Genomic DNA, 21,227 nt, shown 5'->3' on the forward strand with positions numbered 1-21,227 from the left:
ATGTTATGTCAAATAAAAAATAATAATTATAATACGATTAATGGTCTAACATTAAGGATAGAAACCTATCAGCTCTTAAACATAAAATATCTAAACATATTAGGTTTCATTTTAAATTGCTTTAAGCCGATTCATAATAGAACTTAATTGCACAAGTTTCAAACCTTAAGAATAAATATTTATCATCTCTATTGCTGTCAGCATTTTTTAGAACTCTCTATCATATCCAAAGTGAATATAATAGTAACAGTTTTTGGACACCATGTAATAGTAAAGTTTGACACATGTGGTGTTTTTAACATAACTATGTGTATTTTAGATCAAAAATTTTCAAACGTCCTTAGGTCAAAGTCCTCTGTGACATTTGGCTTCTTAACTGAGAGGTTTTATTCAATAAGTTAATATAAACAGAGTTATTTTCTCTCGTTTTCGCTATTTCTATTTATTTTGTACTCTGTACAATCCCCAATTTTTTCCTTGTTAAAGTGGTCCGTATTGTTAACGAGGACACTTTTCACATGTTAAAGTCATTTGAAGAGAAATATTTTAACCCATGTACAGCCCCTCCCCATCTTTAAATGATATCATGACACCAGTGCAACTGTAACCGTTAAATAATAAGAAATAGTGACAAGATTCATTTTCTTTAATTGAGTAAAACTACAAGTTTATTTTAGTCAAAAGAAAGGATACACAATATACACGTACGTTGAAATGAATTGTTTGACAACACTAATGCTGCGTAATAGAAAATATTTCTGTATCATATAAATTCTTGGCTCAAAAGCTCATACATTTACTTTATAACTGCATACGTACCAACATCAGATAATAAAACTTTTTAACGACAGTAATGAAAAAGTAGATTTCCCGTATCAAACATACGAACCAATTTGAGACTTTAAATTACCATAGAAAGTCAATACTTTACCTTAATCAAAAAATGATCACATAAGCTTCTATTTATACGTGGATATAGTTGAAACTTCGATAAATCATGCCTTAAACTAAAGTAAGTTAGTTAGTACAAGGTCTTACAACGCATCTTTAAAATATGATAATATTTGAGGACAAACAGGAGAAAACACAGTAGCATAGTTTTATTATTTAGTTGCTTAAAAAGTTATCAATCACTTCTATAGTACGAATGCTTAGACTTAAAATTTTCCAGTTTACAGATCAGAGGTAAATTTGTACTAAAATCAACTGAAGTTTTTCAAGCATTTTCATTTGATTTGAATGTTTCTTTATACAATTTTTACTTTGAAATTCCACAGAGCTAATTTTCAATCAATAATATTGGTATTTATTATTTAACATGAAATCACACCACATATCATGCATGGCTTAGAATTTGTATTAATCTCACAGTCCCACATCTAAATCACTGAATGCAAGCAAGGCTATCAGTATTACAAGTCTAAAACTGAGAACTCAAGAACCTTTTTGATATATTCGTCTTTAGCCCTCTGTATTGAAGCCTTTTTCTAAAGTTATAAAAATTATTAATGTAAAGAATTTTAACTCTATCTAGTAATTAAGAAAGATTAAATAAACTTACATCTCTTATGTTAATCTTATTTTTTTGCATCATATAGACACAAATAACTGTGTTCGACTTTTGGTTTCATTTAAGAATAGTAAGCTCCAATATTTAGAAGAATCGTTTCTTCGGATCACCTGAATGTCAATATTTAATTTTAATTAAATTGTGCATGACATATCGGTTCGTACAATGTCCGTAACGGTTAATTTTATGTTTTTCATTGTGGTTATTTCTTTACAGAAAAATATTTTTCTTGTTAATCGTCAGAGGACTAATCTCTCAGGGAAAGATTAAACTTTTATCATCGGTTGAACTTACATGGAATTTTTTGCATATTGCCAGACGTGTTTACACGCCCAAGAGAAAATTCTAGTAAAGATAAAATTAAGCTGTTCTAATTTGTATATCTCGATGTAACATACGATATACTTTTATGGAAAAGTGAACTATTTCGTATATCTTTTAAAGTTTTTTTAATAATTTGCACATTTCTATTTAAATTCCATTCGACTGCTAACAAATTTAGGATCCACACCTACATTTAGCTTGTCCTAAAAATTAATGTTTAACGTGTCAAGTACAAATTTATTTTGCTTTTGGTATAATCTACAAATTTTAAGGTATTGAGGAAAATAGTCTCCATTAAAATCATGAAAAGATGATTTATCATACTACATAACTGTCTAATAGTACGAGACACCCCTCCCCTGATGGCTTAGCGTTAAGTCTGAATACTTATATTCTTAAAAATTGAGTTTAGATACCCGTCATGAGTAAAATGCAGGCAATCCATACGGTAACTTTTGGATTAACAATAAAAAAAAAAACATTTGTCAAAAACACTACTGGTTGAGTCTAAATTGTAATGATTATACTTACGTTATATTCTGTTTTATCGAAATGTCTGATGATTCTACTAATGAGATTTTTCCACAAAATAGCTAAAATGTTGAAAAAATTAGACCATTGCTCTATTTAACTTTTATTTAAATGTTTTATTTTGTAAGATAATTAAAAAAACAACAACAAAGGTATTCTATCAGCTAAAGACGAAAGTATTAAATGGTTGTTTGTTTCGAATTTTGAACTGACAAACTGGAAGAAAGACAGCTTGTTAATAACATCCACAACCAGCACTTAGGATGTTTTTGTCTAATCCAATAGTTGGACTTAACTATCGCTCTTACAACGCATCCACAGTCTCTCAATGCGGAGTGTGATTTTACAGCAACGGGATGTGAGACATGAATCCTTGGAATCACAGTCAGGTAGAATAACCACACCTGGCTTACGTTGTACGGTACCATTTTGAATAATTTTCTTCATTGCCAATAAAGTTGCATGAACAGAGCTTTTTCCTTCTTTTCAGATGATGCGAATATAGTTTGGTTCACTTATTACTGCACCATAGTAAACCAACTTTAGACAAGATTTTGGTTTTGGTTTTACCACAAAAATGAGCAGTCGACTCAGAAATATAGAATACTTGTAATAAATTCAAAGTAAAACATTTTAAGAGACAAATAATAGATTAATATCAAATTAATGTTCATAAAGAAACATATGTTTTAGATTTTGTCAGGCGTTTTAAATGTTGATAAAAAGAAATGCCCATCCATCCATCTTAGATCCAGACAAATATTACATTTTCCTAAATAAAAATAATTGCAACGTTAGTTTTCTCTACAGACGAGCTTTTAATTATTTTAAATGTTTATAATTTTACTCTGCGTGATTAAAATTATTTTTCAAGAGCCTAGAAGACAAATAAAAAAGATCAGAAAAATAAAATTTGCTAGTTTGACCAATGACATTGTTATGATAAGACATATATAATGGAGAAATCATTAGGCTATTACAGCATACAATGTTTATTTTCAACTTTTCATCAATATTAATACCTTGACACTTAAAATACTTGGAAAGCCTAGACAATTACCACCTACATATTGTTTTAATTTACTTGTTTTAGTTTTTTTCAAATAACAATAGTTTGTGTGTGTCAAAAGGATTTCAAAATCAAATAGATGACAAAATATGTTCTCTTATGTTATGAACCAGTAGAATAAAAATTAGTGCTATATTCATGGATTAGACATACAATTTTCTATTGGTAATTATATGATGATGGAATTAATTTGTAAATTCTGTAATGGAAGCTTCACAGTCATTTTCCATCTTTTAAACTCTGTGCTGTATTTTACGGGTTTTGATTCACTTTGTATCAGCTGAGATAGTAAAGCTCGATGATACACTCTAAGAACTAGTTCAACCATAAAGAAAACACACTAAGCTCTGACGAAAATGCTTATTGAAGAAAAAATAATTTAAAATTTAAATATTTATAGTTAGTATCCAGTGTAGTTTACTTCTAAATCAAGGGCAACAAACACTCTAAGATTGATTTCCAAGAAGAATGATATACTACGCAATTTGAACGCTATTTCAAATTTATTCATGAGATTTGAGGAATTTCTTGTTGCTTTCATCTATTTCAAAAATCATTATTTTCTAAGAAGCTCAAACCTGTTGTCATAACATTTCTTCTCAACCATATGATAGTCATTCACGTAGAAACAAATACACATTTATTATCTCTAAAAATACGCTAAAATAGGCTTCACAACTTAAGATAATAGCTATTAACTTGTAGCAGAACAATATTGATGGATAACGTGATTTAAGTTTCAGTTATTCCACTTGGTTATGATATTATGCATGAGAGCATAATCAATTTTGTGTGAAAAAGTCCTTAAAAATGTAATTCGTGTAACATTTTTGTAGAGTAAATCTTGAAATATATGTGTTTGGCGAGCAACCAAATGAAACCAAGGATATCACAGTACCCTCTCATTACTGTGTGAACATCATTGTTGTTAGAGTAAACAACCTGAAAACGGATTTTCATAATTTGTAGCACAGGAAAAAAAAAAATTTTAACCATTAGTCAAATAATGACCACACAAATATGTAAAGGCCAATAAATCAAATTGATCGTATAATGTTGGCACGTAGAATATTCATCATTTTCTTCTCCTTACTTTGGTTATTATATCACTGTTTCCAAAGAAAATAGAGAGAGTAATGACTTAAATATTTGTCAACTTCTTTTGAACCATCTTGTCGTCGTGGTTTGCTCATAAATGTACGTGACCTTAGTTTTCAGTTGGTGAACAGTTGAACGCATTGTCACCTTATTGTCGGAGATGTTGATATTTGTTGGAGAACAGATGGTATGCTTTTCAGAGTATTTTCTTTCTCGTCCTGTGCTGCCACCTGCTGGAGTTGGCGTCTTGTTATCTCTAGATGCTGGCGTATATATTCCGTATTTGGACTTTGTACATGAGCTTGTTCGAAGCAAGCTTCAGCTTCCACTAACTGTTGACGTCGATAATAGACTACACAAAGGTTATGCAGCCCCTGAATGTTGGTAGGATCTGATTGGAGAATTTTTTTGTAGCACTAAAAGTACACGGTGAATAAAAAAATATTAATGTTAGGAAAATATAGTAATAAAAACTAATAATATGAAATAAAAACAACCGACGTGGGAATCCAATAAAAACGTTTAAAAATATCAACTCATCTCAGAAGATTAAATCACTTCTTAAAATAATAATGAAGAAATCACGGACGCTTTAGATTTTATCATTCAGTTTTTAATCATTGCTCGTCTTTAACTGAGTTTTGTCAGATGTAGAATAGAAAAACGTAACTACTGCATCATTATTATTTATATATGTCCTTTTGATCAATATCTTTCGTATTACATCATTGTTTACAAATGATCAAATACACGGTTATTTTCTGGTACTTTTATTCGAATAAATTTCAATTTATAAGAATATGCGTTTATTTTATGTTATCCCATCCCCGTAAAAAGCTCCTTGATGAGATAGCGGTGGATTAACGAATTTACAATGATTAAATTTGGTGTTTGATTCCACTTGGTGGAACAGAGTGCAAAAGACCCATTTTGCAGATTTGCACTGAAAACACAGCAATAAGAATCCATTGATTAAAAAAATAAAAAATATATTTGTAACTTTAAATTTATGTTTTAATTATAATGAAAAAATGAAGTTTTGGGCTGCAAAATGCTTTCATGTTAATCTTGATGTGATTTTGAAATAGAAGCTGAAAAAATGTCTTTGGATTTTATGTGGAGATCATACACAAAGTAAAATAATTGGTTAAAATAAGATACATCCCCTCCGTCAAGGTGCGCAGTATGTACATCTGAGATCCATGATAAAATACTAAACGGTGTTTTGCACACAGTTTAAAACAATAAATAAATAAAGATAAAAATACCTCTTCAGCTGCCTCGAGGTCTCCAAAATGTCCTGCGTAAATATCTGCTATTAATATTAATCCTTTCACATGGTCTGGCTGGTTCTGTCGAATTGTGGAGAGAAATACCGATTTTCAAGTTTTTGTTAAGCCAAATATAAGCAGAACAATTTCTGGTACAATAATCACTGTATCCTAGCGCGTTGAATTGCTTAATATATCTTGTATAGTTTAACAAGAACCTTTAAATGGTGTATACTTTAAATTAATATCTCATGCTGAACAGATTCTCAATAAAATCTGTAACGAAATTGTAAGAAACAATATATATGTATTATGACTATTGATTAATCAAATGAATTTTGTGTGCATTGCATTCAGACTATACACTAAGTGAAAAATTTGGAAATCTTTTATTTAGTACACCAAATGCATTTTAGTTATATATGTGTACTTCATATTCAGTCCCCATCTTAAATGGGTTTTGATACATATTATACATGGAAAAAATTACATGTACTTTAATTTTGTATTCTTCGCATTTCAGCCAAAATGTTTTGGAAAAAGATGAAACATTCAAAAGCAAAATTTCCAAATAACAAATCAAAGCTATAAATATTGCTTTTGATAAGATCTGTTGAACTTAATCTAATTGATTCTTACAAATTTGTCTACAACGAAAGAGAGAAAAATGTATTCGTCTTTTAGATTAAAATATAATAAATATTCGTGTTACTTTTTAACTGTAGTGACGTGAGAGCTTTCAATAAAGTTTAAACGCATAAGGCGTTTTAGGTTTTATAATTTAGGCAATTATTCCAAGCATGTTTGGTGGAACTGGGATTCGAACCCACGACAGGTTATGAGCCACGTGCCTTAACCACCTAGCCATACTAGTTTTAAAAGCTTCAAAATATAAAAGATTCACAATTGCAAACTCATATATCATCTGAGGGGATCGGGTGATTTCAAAGAATCTACTTTCGCGAAATTTTCAATTGATTTGATTTCAAACCACAAAGTTCATTTGACGTGATAGCTAAAATTGATTACCCAGCTCTCCACTAAGAGCTGGCGTTGCAAAAGAAAAACTTAAAAGCACAGTTTTGTTACTTGGCAGCTTTCTATTTCACACAAAAGAATGTAATATTTCATATTCTAAAATCTTGTTTTTTATATACCTGTAGAAGCCTTTTAAGGTATACAAGTGATTCTAGTGGTCTCCCGTCTTCTGAAAGAAGAAGTGCTAAATTGAACAATGCACTTCGGAGGTTTGGACTAATCTAAATAAAAAAGAAAGAAAAAAAGGCACAACTCTTGGAAACTATAGCTTCATAAATTATAATTTGTTTTTGTTACTCATCCAATAAAAATTGGATACCCATATATTGAACTTAGTGTATATTGAAATTGTATGTAAATGATACATTATACTACAGTATAATGCTATCTGTATTTCAAAATATATACATAATCAATGAGTATCATTCTTGTATCTGGACTTTAAAACGACAAATATTAAAGTAGGTCATGAATATGAAATCACATTACCTGTAGAGCTTTATTCAACCACTGCTCAGCTCCAGGAATATCCTTGTTCTCTAGAGATAACATCCCCAGGTTAAAGTAAATCAATTCGTTCTGTTTACCTCCTTCTACCATCTTTCGCAGCCTGCGAGAAAAGTATACATCAGTTAAGATAATTCTTTGTGTGTTTATATTTTGAAAGCTGATGTCGAGAATTTAATGTTTTGAGAAATTATTACGAAATTTCGAATTATATTTTGAAATATACTAATTAAGTTGTAATTTGTATTTTGATCATGATAACGTGGCAACCCTTGTTTTCATATTGCACCAAATAAAATGATGTGTTCATGTACTTTATATATGTATATTTATATACATCTTTATTTTGCTTGTTGATATCTCTTTTGATGTTTATATGGTTAAAAGTTCTACGTTTGTTTATACACTATGTATTTAACCCTGTACGTGTATTCTAATATTTTGTCTGCCTATTTATTTTTGTTTGTTTCATAATTCGTCGCCTCTGCGTCACTTTATATATAATAATATGTATTTATAAGTATCTAATGATTCACTTATATACATTAATGTATTTACCTTGTAATTCATATAATTATAGCTGGGACATTCATGATACGACACAAAAAATCAAACAACTTACAAATTACTAGATATGTTACTTGTTTTTAAATGATAATTTGTTATAATTTTATAAAATGATTTATAAAGTTCTCTTCTGATCTTTATTTCGAGTGTGTTCCAAGTGTGAAAGATTCTGCTAACAAGCACAAACATTTTAATAGTAGCTCTGACCATGCTTTTGAACTAATATTACAGCAAGCATTTCGTGCAAGTAAACTGTCTCTATGAAGAAGGACAATAGAACAGAAGTGTCAGTGAATCGTAGCAAATACACAACACTGTTAGCTATTTAACTACTCAGTATCATTAGATTTATTGGGTGGTGGGCCCTCGGGATGTTCTGGAGGTTTTTAAGGAAGGTAGGGAACCTCTGTTCTAAGAAATAGTTAAATGACATTTGATGGGTTCAGTATTTGACCAGTTTTACTTTTTTTTTCTGTGCATATCAACATTTGAAATAATCTTAATATTTGAATGCATATTGAAATGTGTAATTACGTATCAGAATGAAGAAATTGACCTTTGATCACTCTGGAATATTTTATATTTAAACTAGCATTCAAAATTTCATTTTCGATTAAATTATATTACATATAACTCGACATTCGGATAAAGGTCTTGACCGTTGACTTTCAGGAAGATTCTCTTTCGGCTTAATATTCGTAATCCACATACGCACAAATTTATCAACGTGTTTATTTGGTTTTCATATTCGCGTTATTCGTGGGGAAGTGGCATGAAACTATTCCTCCTTCACAAGTTCATGTTAAAATTGTCAGTTCATTCACCTTATATCTTGTGCTGTGATGTATTGAATTACTTTGTCTTTAGAAATATGAATCGTTATGCGCAAAAAAGATAGCTTATGTTATCCAATAATATAAACTTGGAATATTTTTGTAACTCATACTCTTCCTGTGCCATTTCACCGTTTCTTGTATCATATAACTAATCTAGAAAGTTTGCAAAATAAATAAGATTTAACAAAACATAAAGAGGAAATAAGAAAAGCTACTACATTTTTAAGGTTCTAATAATTACAAATATGATGTGCGAAATCGAAGTAAAAACTAAATGATTATACGCTATCTGTAATTTCATACAGGTGTGACGTAAGTTATTCGTATTAAACATGACTGATTACAGGTAACTTGCACTAAAATACAGTAGCTGCTTTATCTATATCACAAGTTTGTTCTTGAAAATCTCCAACAAATCGTATATTAATAGAAAAGGAGAGTGCGTATGAACATCACGTACTCCGAGATTAATACTATAAAGAACGTATAAATATATGAGTTTCTTTAAACTTTCTGTATCGTAAATGTAGAAAAGTTGAAAAAACAGCTGTTTTATTCTTTTTTTTCAGAATATTTTGTGTTGTTTATTAAAATTAGATTAGAAAGTAGATTATCTTGAAAATTAAACTTGTGAGAAATGTATTAGAAATAAAAAATTCTTAATCATGAAGATGATTAATTTTATCTGCCGTGTTGCATACGATCCTTAATACTCGTTGACTGATTAAATAGAGAAAATAATATCAAGCACGCAGCTTTTCATTGATTTTAATAGTGTTTTAAGGTACCTATTGCTATACGTCTATAATCAATCAGTAGTGGTGTGTTTACCGCAAGCTAGATAGTTCGATATAAACCTACATAGGGATATAATCTCAAACAGAGGAACATTTTGATAAACAGAACAAAAGGAAAGTCATTATCTGTATCTTCAACGTAGCAGAATTAACACAATAATTAGAAAAGTAACACACACATATATTTATTTGGAATTTTGTTCACGTGTTCTTACCTCTCACTTGCAAGCTGTTTATGATGAAGAGCCATGTCGGATTCTTGAATTAAAATGGCAGAATTTACTATAGCTTGCTACAGATCAAATTAGAGAGAAAATGTTATTCGGCTGAGTGCTTCTCAAATAATTAATTAATTAATTATCTATACAATAGAAGGATTTTGTTTACGTGTAACAACGAAAACGTTAGCCAATAACACTTTTCATAATTATATTTTGTTGTTTTAAAATTAACGATACTGGAAAAATAGTTATACTGCTTGTCAAATTTTAACAGAATCTGAAATCTGTTTTCTGGGCAAATTAACTCTTCTATTTCTACAATTTTGTTCAATATTATATATTTAACTATTATAGTAATACTTGAAATGTTTGTTTAACATAACAAGGGTTTCAAATTATTAATTAAGTAAAGAGGCTATTTCTAAAAACACTATGTAGTGTATTATTTCAAAACCAATATCTCCGTTTATTTGATAATATTGAAAGTTTCACCAAAATAAATAGTTATATTATAGTTTATAGATATAAGATTAAAACTATTAAATGTTCATTAGTCTATTTCATATACTTCTGTTAGTGTAGCGTGGGCTCCTTCTTTTTGCTCGTAGTAAAACAAAAACCATTTTACTCATCCTAAGATATCGAGTTGCACTTACTTCGTGATCCGGGTCGATATCTAACGCCCTGTTAAACATGGCCAAGGCTTCTTGATTTTTCTTTTGGTCCATTAACAATACTCCGAGCTGAGGAGGATAAATAATACTTCACTTACCTGCTTTTACTGCTTTGAAAAAACACAGTCATCAATTAGGGGCTCAGTGTTGCCCGCCATGTATTAGGTAAGGTGTTTAATTGAATGAAGTGGTACATTGAAGTTCCAAACAGGTAAAAAAACCCGACAAAATGTCCTTTGCTATTGTCATGCTTTTTAAACTTAACTGGAACAAGTTCTCAGAAAAAAGGTAAACAACTTAAATGGCAATATATATACAACCTAACCTGTCTAATAACTACTAAAAAGTAGGAGAATAGTGTTCAATATCCTCTACCATAATATATGAATATTAGTTTACGAATAAAGGAAGTTAACACAAATCAAGATATATAATTCCAACCCACATACTATAGTTACGGCTAAGTATAATGAAGAAACTATCAAACTAAATATATTGTTAATATAACAGCTAATAGTATGGTTTTGAGTAGTTCAAATTTTCAAATATTATTTTAATTAAAACTAGTTTAACTAAGTCAGTAAGTAACAGAAACAAAGGGAAAACAAGAAAACACTGTATTTAAAAAAAAGTACCATTATCGTTGTACGCTCGTCGTTTACAGAAATGCAGTGTACTGACATCACTGTCATGTCTGCAGTGTATTGACATCACTGTCATGTCTGCAGTGTACTGGCATTCCTGTCATGTCTGCAGTGTACTGGCATCACTGTCATGTCTGCAGTGTACTGGCATCACTGTCATGTCTGCAGTGTACTGGCATCACTGTCATGTCTGCAGTGTACTGCCATCACTGTCATGTCTGCAGTGTATTGACATCACTGTCATGTCTGCAGTGTACTGGCGTCACTGTCATGTCTGCAGTGTACTGGCATCACTGTCATGTCTGCAGTGTACTGGCATCACTGTCATGTCTGCAGTGTACTGGCATCACTGTCACGTCTGCAGTGTACTGCCATCACTGTCATGTCTGCAGTGTATTGACATCACTGTCATGTCTGCAGTGTACTGCCATCACTGTCATGTCTGCAAACGAGGGATAATTGAAAGCAGATCTGGTAAACATATTTCTAACGCTTTTATCTTAGTTGACTCCAAATGCACATGTTGCGCACTGAATCTTTTCTGCTGGATTAGTACATCTCTTCCTCTCAGAATTGGAGCAAAAAATAGGTTTTACTTATGCATGACGTGCCTTTAAGTGTTTAAACTTAGAAAACGTAGTTAAATGTTAAGAGAGGACTTCAGAATTTTTGTCACGTTACTCAACTCACCATATTTCTCATGATTTTCACCTATTAGAAGACGAACGCTCTTTACTTTTTTATCAGTGAATAAAATTTTTAAGTAAAATTGAAATATCTAATTTTGAACTTTTTAGACGTAGCATAACGCATACTCGTTCATTTATTACTTCTTTTATTTTTTGTACTCATTTCGCATGTATTTTAATTAGATATCTATCGAATCGACGTTTTTTCAATTCATATGCTGCTTAAAACACTTCTGATCGTTAAAAAACAGTATTTTGTCAATAGAAAAAATTAAAGTGTGCAAATAAAAGCATTACAAATAACATAAAAGGTTATATAGAGAAGTAAAATGTAACCGCGTGTGTGTGCTATATATCATAATGATTAACAATGTGATTCGAAATTCATTTGGTAATTAGAGAAACACTTCTGCAAGTGCTTATGATATCAGACATTATATTATTTATAAATTTAAAATAGGAGTTTCGTAAAAAGAAATGGTACTGCTAAATCTAGCTGAGGAGAACAAGAAAACTGTATAATTATTAAATGACTAATTACTAGTGTTCCATGGAAATTATCGATTATCTCATCAAGCAAGTGCAATTTGTTTACTTACGTTGTGATAAAGGTCTGGGTTATGAGTATCATACTGTAACGCTCGTTCGTACATAGCCTCTGCTTCTTTCGTTCTGAAACATAGCAGTTTCGAAGCTTAAAATCAGATAGCTCTTAAAAGGTATAAAGCAGCTTTAATATTAGACAATATACTCAATTACAAGTGAAAAAAATCAGTGAGGAATGTTATGTTCCCCTTAATCTCATGTTAAATATGTGTTACATTGATGTTAAGTAAAAAAGATTAAATCATGTGCTACACCAGCCAGTTCAACACAAACCGTAATTATTTGTAAGATTTTTACAATAATTACTAACTTCCCGGAAGTAACCGTCTTTATCAAGCAAACTCTAAAATATCTTTCTCAGATGCACGTTTACCCGTTTTTATAGGCCCGGCATGGCCAGGTGGTTAAAGCGCTCGACTTGTAATCCGAGGAGTGCGGATTCGAATCCCCGTCACACCAAACATGCTTGCCCTTTCAGCCGTGAGGGCGTTATAATTTGACGGTCAATCCCACTATTCGTTGGTAAAAGAGTAGCTCAAGAGTTGGCGGTAGGTGGTGATGACTAGCTTCATTCCCTCTAGTCTTACACTGCTAAATTAGGGATGGCTAGCGCAGATAGCCCTCGAGTAGCTTTGCGCAAAATTCAAAACAAACTAAACTAACCCTTTTAAAAAAAAATAATGCAAGATTTACATTGTATAAACTGATCGTTTCTTTCCAATTCTTTAGCATAACTATAATGTAGTTTGCACGTTGTTTTCAGAATGTATCGTAGTTTAAAATATCGTATTGTGTTTACTTATGGTTTACAAAGAGTGAAGCTTACTTATCCAATATTTCTGTCACGTCTCCAAATATTTTAGTCTGTCATATATTTTGTGTATTTAACATGCGCACATCTTACCGCATACGTAGGATTTATGTAGTTCATGGCATAAAAGATAACAATTCTACATCTTTTTTGAATTTCAATGAGAAGATTCCTGTTCTAGGCTTTACTCCAGAGAATTGGTTATTCATATCACTTCTTCAAATTGACAGCCAAGCAAAATGAGATGTATTACATGACTGAATGTTGGTGGTATTTTCGATTTCTTACATAGTTCTAAATTACTTGTTGATATATAATAACTCCTCTGTTTTTACTGAAGGAAACAATGCAGACTTTCCTATTTTTATACAGGATTCATCCAACTTGTTTTTCCTATCAAAGTTCATTGAATTCATTTCCTAGTATCCTTAAATTTATATATCTTTGTAATTCAATAAAACTGTAGCATACCTTTATTGGTTATTAATATTTCTACAGTTGTAAACAAAACTAAAATTAAATTAATCATTGCCTATCTATAAACGAGAATAAATGTAATAAAAATGCCGACAAAGCAAAAAAAAATGACATAAAGAAAATACTTTCAAAACTTCAGACAAGAAAATTCATAAAGAAGAAATTACATTTGAATCGGTGGAGTAGCTGATACTGCCTTCTTCATTCCAATAACCTGACATACTTACGGAAAAATGCATTAAAGTTCATTTAAATGTGCGATGCCAATGTCAAGTATTATTATTTGATGTTTAAATAGAACTGGTCTTTAGTAATTTCAGTTTAAGTCCTCGAACTAATACTGCTTCCAATTATCTGAAAATGTTAAATAGCCATTCTCTCATAATTAAAAGTCATCTTTCTGTTTGATGTAGGAAAACAGTGTTTAATTCAGATGTGTTCCATGAGTTTCCAATAAACTTCTGACCTGAAATATGAATGTTTTCAAACATTAATAATCTTTGATTTGGAACTTCTTATCTGTTTTGTCTAAAAGTTATGCAGTTTCAAATACTTAAATTGACTGAATTTTAGCTAAAATCATTCTTAAAGTGATTTATTTTTATGGTTTACCGAGCTAACTGAATTACCATGTATTTATGGTTTATTCAAGGACGGATTATTGTACAATTGGATAAATATTCTGAGTTCTACTTTAAACTTTTATTGCAAGATTTTCTTTTCATAATAACTTAACGTATAGTGTTTCTCAGTTTGACAATAAATTCAAATATCAGATCACTATGTCCGGATTTTTTTTTTAATTCGCGAAAATCTACACGAGAGCTATCTGCACTAGCCGTCCTTAATTTTGCAATGTAAAACTAGAGGGAAGGCAGCTAGTCTTCACCACCCACCGCCAACTCTTGGGCTATTCTTTTACCAACGAACAGTGGGATTGACCGTCACATTATAACGCCCACACGGCTGAAAGAGCGAACTTGTTTGGTGCGATGGGGGTTCGAACTCACGACCCTCATATTACGAGTCGACTGGCTTAACCCAGCTGGCCATGCTGGACCTTTATTTCAGGAACTAGTTTCCAAATGACGGATGAACACAATAAGCAAAACTTGTTTAACAGTAAGAGGATTAAGGTTATTATATGTAAGTTTCTTTTTGCGCTGTATCCTCCGATAGGGTCGATCCCACGAATTCTAGCGTCACAAGTTCTCGAGCTTATCGCTAAACCACTGTAGGCCATTGAAATTGAACAGTTATTAACAAATAACAGACAGTAAATGTCTTTAAATGTTTCACGTTCTCATCATTATCAAGTTCTCTTAATACAACTTTCATCATAAGAACGTACTACAGCTTCATATCAAACTCCGAAGACTTGCCAAGATACGTAGTTTCCGCATGAAATCAAGGATGGCAGAAATGACGACACGAAAGATGACAAAATGTCTATCAAATGTCCCTCACTGGGTTAGCGATAAAGTGACGGACTTACAGAGCTAAAATTCAGATTCTGATTTCCCGCGTTAGACACAGCGAATAACTCAGTATGGCTTTGTTCTAAAACAAATATACAAATAAAGCAGTTCTATCCGATTGAAGTAGAGAGAGAAGTATGGTTCGCTCCATATCGTTCTTGCATACACCATGCTTTATAGGTTTGTTTTGCATTATGCGCTTTATAACGTTTCCATGGCTGAAAGAGTGAGTTTATCCAGTGACGAAACTTCAAACCTGTAACTGTTAGATTGTGAGTCAAGATCCTTAACCACCACACCATATCATCGTTTATAGAATTTATTGTTGTGATGTCCTTGATTTTATATAAATGAAAACAACACACAGACTGAAACATACGAACAGACAAAAATGATTTATTGCTGTCTAGTCGACTAAAAATTAAAAATAGGCGCTTTTAGCTCTAGAAACCGTGAAAGTCACGGTTATACGTTATTTTGATCCGTATAAACCAAACGACATCTGATCAGTTTTATTATAGTACGTAAGTTGTATTTACATATAATAAACAAGTTTAGCTAAAGATAAGCAAATATTCCTGAAATAAAGAGCACATTATCAGTGTTTGGCAGAAAGAAACTACCATTATGTTTCATGAACTCAACGAGGGCAGTTTTTTTAACTCTTATGTAGAAACGTGGTTTGGAAGATAAATTAACATGTTCATTTCAATCTGTGTATAAATGCGTTTCTTTATATTATAAAGCTTATAGATCTACACATTCTTATGATATCCGTCGGTCCTGTATACAAAGAAGTAAGTTGACCAATATTACGGATAAAACCATTGTATCAATGCTAAGGAATGATAATTATTTGGTTGATATAGTGAAAGCTAGTGATACATAAGAAGTGAACGTATTCTGTAGGCTGTAGGCCAAATCACAGTAGATATTATTACGTGTTCTTTTATTGTCCTTCTTCCATTGAATTTTGCTACCTAAACTGTTGTGTTCAATGTTACAAAGGGAATAGTTGTGTTACTGGAATTACGATGGTGGTTGTTAAACACCTTCGGATGGAAGAAGAGCCTTAGTCACGATTTATATTTCATAAAGTAATCCAAAACAAAGTTTAGATCCACTATTAAGTCCACTGAAAGTTTAAATGAACACAAATTTCAACATTTTCCTGAGTTCTTCCACAATCCAACTTTTTTTTGACACATCAAAATTTCGAAACTTGTACCTATATATACTTGTGGTTTCCTCGAAGTAGGCCTAAACTTTATTAATTAACATGGCATTATTTGTTTACCTACTAAAAAAAAATGAGAACAGGATGAATATTTATTGCATAATAAGGTTAATTAAAATAATTATTTGGAGTCTAAAGCTAAGCCTAGTAAGTATTCTTGTGATACGTAATTTAACATGATGTAAATTGAGTACAAATCTGAAAATATATAGAAAACTTGTATATTAATTTGGGTTTGTTCCTCTGAAAACCTAATAAAGTCAGATTTATAAAAGTAATTTATTTTCGAAATAATGTAAAATTATATCAACAGTAGTTTTATTCGCAAAAGTATATCGACCACCGAATGTGAGAAACAATACCAATAAAGGAAACGTTAAAAATCAGATTATATTATCTTAGACGTATTTAACCTTATACCAGTTGTATTAGATAGGTATTGAAATTAGTCTTAAACTTATTTTGACCAAGAAACGAAATATTTTTACGTTACGCAAGTATACGCAATTGGTAAGAAGATTAAGGGATAACCTAGTCAACATTTTCTATCTTGTTCGATTAACCAGCTTATCTAGATGGTTTCCTTGCAATATTCTGCCATAATATTAGCAACGACTTCTATTATATACTATGAACAAAATAAGCAGCTTATAGATGTCATTCAACCATTCACCAAATCTTTTAATAACATATTTTAAATACATCGTAAATTATCTCTTTGCAATAAATATGCAGAATGTCCCGAAATGAATATATCGAAAAAGAAAGTTGAAAACTTTTATTATATGAGCTAACAATGAAATTAAAAGCGAAATATTTGTTTGTTTTTAATTTTGCACAAACCTACTCGAGGGCTATCTGTGCTAGCCGTCATTATTTAGCAGTGTAAGACTAGAGGGAAGGCAGCTAGTCATCACCACCCACCGCCAACTCTTGGGCTACTCTTTTTACCAACAAATAGTGGGATTGACCGTCACATTATAACGCCCCCACGGCTGAAAGGGCGAGCATGTTTGGCGCGACGGGGATGCGAACCCGCGACCCTCAGAGTACGAGTCGCACGCCTTAACACGCTTGGCCATGCCGAAAGCGAAATATATTCTGATGACTTGTAAGTTTTATTGAAGTTAATTATTATTGTTCTTATTTATATTATTTATCATTGTTATTTATTAACGTAGTTTATTGCAGATTTCTGAAGAGACCCTGCTTTTGAGTAATATTGGAGATACTGAAGAGTTAGTCAGAGTCCACCCTTTTGGACATTTACCTTTGAAGCTTTTTGGAAACAAAAGTCTGCCATAACAAACCAAAGAATTTTGAGAAACTGAAATTTCGTATTCGTGATACTGTCTTATCAATCCCTAGAGTTACAGTGGAAAATGTGTTCTCATAATTTGAATGCAGAATTAGATTGATTGTAGCCAATAATAGAAGACATGTAGAAGTTTATTATTCAACTTGCTTTATGGTATATTTATTTTGAAACAATCTATATATAGATTATTGTGGGCACACAGAATTATATTACTAATTACCAGTAGCACGCTATCGTGTCTCATGTATATCAAGATGCCTAAACAATAAACGTAATTTCATGGGTGTAGGAAAGATTGCACTTAAAAATATTACACATTTATTAGCGATCTAACGCTGAAGAAGCGTTTTCTTTTTATTTTTTTGGCTTCTTTCATTCCCACACACATATATATGAAACAAAATATTTACCTGTTAATTTTCATTAAGAAATCTCCTCGATTTAGGTAAGCTCTGGTGTAATCAGATCTCAGTTTGATCGCTTCTTGGTATAGCTGAAAATAAATGTAATACAAATGATGTATGATGCATAAGTAGAATGTATGAATAAATATAGACATTAAATTGGCTTCGAGTTTTATAAGTAGACAACAAACAAATGCAGTTTTCAAACTTTATAAACTCCCGTAAAAAACATTACTGAATTGAAAAAATAAGACGGGTAAAGTTCAAAGAAAATTAGTGCTTTCTAGATCATCGATGATCGGAAGTTTTGACGAAATTAGTCACATTTCTAAACATTCATCTACTTTGATGACGAAATTTTTACTTCTGTATCAGAGGAAGCTAAATTTATCTATTGGAAACAGCGAAATATATAATAACAACGGCGAATTATTATGAAGAAACCAATGCGGGTCAATTTCTGTTACAGTTGGCTTCAGTGAAGTATATATGCATTTGTTCTTTATTGGCTTTATGAAGGTAAGTTTTTAATAAATAAATTATGTTTTGTCCTATAAGAAGAAAAAATAAAATATTGCAACTATCGGAAACAAAAATAGTTAATATAAATATGAAATAAAACAACATGGTCAAATATCTTATTTCAAAGTTTTTTTAATTACAATCACTAGAACATTTACAATACACAACTTTTTCTTGAAAATAGAATTGTTTGTATTTTTTTATATATTAGAGTTTGTATTTTCATGTTTTAGAATGACTTGGGTTCTGTACCACATGTTAGTTACTAGATGACTTAATCGTCTATACAAACACTCATATAGGCACATATTTGTCTCTTTGTGTTTCTTTTTATAAAAAAGAAACATAAGTTAGAAGAAACACTTACCGCGTCAGCCTCTTCCAATCTGGTGTTATTACGAGAAATCAGTGATGCTAGATTGAGAAACAGTTGTAAGTGAGTTTGAGTAATACGAGCTTCTGAGGATTTGATACGACTGGACTTTGGGAGAAGGGATTTTGCCTGCCGAGAAACGATTATTCTAATTATTTTATTGGTATTTTTACTGTCCCACACAAATTCTATAGATATTTTGGCGAGCTGAAATGTTATTTTCTAACTCCCTGAACAGGTTATATACACTGTGGGTGTTCTGAAAAATCTTCATATTTATACCAAACAAGTTAAACTTCAGAAATTAGATTACGCCATTTCAATCTTTTATATTATTGTGTGGACATTTTTGAAGACGTACAAAAGCTAAGTTTTGATAATAGTGTGGATTTTTCAATGTTATCTGGCTTTGTTATTTTTGTCTTTAGAAAGTAAAGCTGAGTAACAAAAATTAACTATATTAAGTAAGATTGGAGACGAAAATAGTAAGTACGAGCTTTTTATTGAATTTTAATAGTGTAATGTGGTAGCATAACGTTATATTAGGTGTAGTATATGTAACGGCTCTTTAGGCTTAGTTATAATTCAATGTGCAGTGAGTGTACGATAAATTAAATAGATTATTTGATTCAATAAATACAGGCTAAAAGCTTGTTAATTGTCGGATTTAGGCTTACCAGTGTTAACAACAGGCTGCTGATATTTATTCATGATGTCGTGTGTTTATTTTAATTGTACAAATAATACAATGGTTAAAACTTCGAGGGTTCCCAGTCTCTTACATGCGATAGTAGAATGAATGGGTTTTATTTGGGAATATTTTACTACTACGCACTTTTTAGGAAGCTATAGGTGAGGATGTTCAGGTTATACAAAGACTTTGCAGGTTTAAGGAAAGTTGGAGACTCTCCTAGTTGAAATTGGGAAAATAGAGAAATAGAAGTACAAACTGTGGGAAATAACAGCAGGATCTCAATAGAAGCCTATTCTTTTAGATACAAGAGTAGTTGAGATTATTAAGGATTAGAGTAAGGAGACAAAACTCTTTGTAGGAACTTGTTACAGACAAGATGAAACTGATAAACTTATTGGGATACTTTACAGTGATATTTATTCATAATTATGGGTGATTTTAATTTCAGTCATATTGATTGCGAAATGCTAAAGTCAAACTACGAGAGGTAAAGGTTCCTTAAAACTGTTCAAGATGGAACTCTTCATCATTTGGTCAACAAATCTATTAGAAATAATGTTATTTTCGAATTAATGTTGTTTTCTAATATCGAATGAATGAGAAAGTGGAAACTGAGGAACACCCAGGTACAAGTCATCATTGCTGTATTAGATTTGTTGTTTTGCTGCATATGGAAATCAGAAATAATTATTATCTGATTCCAAACTTCTAAAAAAGCAAATTTTGAAAGGATGCAACAAGAATTGTGAATTGAGAAGCTGAGCTATTTGAAAACATACGAAAAATATTTAGATAATTTTTTTTTTAATATTTAACACTCCTACGAAAAGTGGGGCCTAATAGACCCCAGAGCAACTTGAAAGGTTATTAATATTAAGCTAATAATTTTGTATTTAAATGAAATTGCCATTTAAATCCACTAATGAATGGATTAACGAGATTCCCACTGTCCCTATCTACTATCTAGCGAAACCACAGCCAGGGGAACGGGCTTGGAGAAATCAGGACTAGAAACGTTTTTTCGTAGGAGTGTTAAATCAAATTCCTTACAGAAAAAAAAAACATTTGGTTTGTTTTGAATTTCGCACAAAGCTACTCGAGGGCTATCTACGCTAGCCGTCCCTAATTTAACAGTGTAAGACTAGAGGGAAGGCAGCTAGCCATCGCCACCCACTGCCAACTCTTCGGCTACTCTTTTACCAACGAATAGTGGGATTTACCGTAGCATTATAACGCCCCCACGGCTGAAAGGGCGAGCATGTTTGGTATGATGGGGATTCGAATCCGCAACCCTCGGATAACGAGCCGAGTGCTTTAACCACCTGGCCATGCCGGGCCCCAGAAAGAAAAAAATGACTGCAAGTAAAAAAAAGGGTTAATTGACAAAGGGTATATGAAGTAAAATTAAAGAAAATTATCGCAAATTTAAGAAAGTTAAATTGACCAGTATTATAGAATATGAAGAATGTTA

General features: G+C 31.5%; 1 protein-coding gene across 1 annotated transcript in view; it reads right to left on the bottom strand.

Annotated features, from left to right (window-relative positions):
- Nucleotides 1–693: 693 nt before the first annotated feature.
- The window catches only part of LOC143249299 (protein O-mannosyl-transferase Tmtc3-like), a 126,924-nt gene continuing 106,390 nt past the window's right edge, over nucleotides 694–21,227 (bottom strand). The window contains exons 14-22 of the mRNA XM_076498899.1: nucleotides 19,057–19,191; nucleotides 18,174–18,256; nucleotides 12,436–12,508; nucleotides 10,486–10,572; nucleotides 9,824–9,900; nucleotides 7,391–7,511; nucleotides 7,021–7,122; nucleotides 5,861–5,944; nucleotides 694–5,008 (exon numbers count right to left, since the gene is read on the bottom strand). Of these exons, the coding sequence (XP_076355014.1) occupies nucleotides 4,736–5,008; nucleotides 5,861–5,944; nucleotides 7,021–7,122; nucleotides 7,391–7,511; nucleotides 9,824–9,900; nucleotides 10,486–10,572; nucleotides 12,436–12,508; nucleotides 18,174–18,256; nucleotides 19,057–19,191 (1,035 nt within the window). The 3' untranslated portion in view covers nucleotides 694–4,735. The remainder of the gene's footprint in view (nucleotides 5,009–5,860; nucleotides 5,945–7,020; nucleotides 7,123–7,390; nucleotides 7,512–9,823; nucleotides 9,901–10,485; nucleotides 10,573–12,435; nucleotides 12,509–18,173; nucleotides 18,257–19,056; nucleotides 19,192–21,227) is intronic.

The sequence above is a fragment of the Tachypleus tridentatus genome, chromosome 1, assembly GCF_004210375.1.
Source record: "Tachypleus tridentatus isolate NWPU-2018 chromosome 1, ASM421037v1, whole genome shotgun sequence".
Classification (NCBI taxonomy): domain Eukaryota; kingdom Metazoa; phylum Arthropoda; class Merostomata; order Xiphosura; family Limulidae; genus Tachypleus; species Tachypleus tridentatus.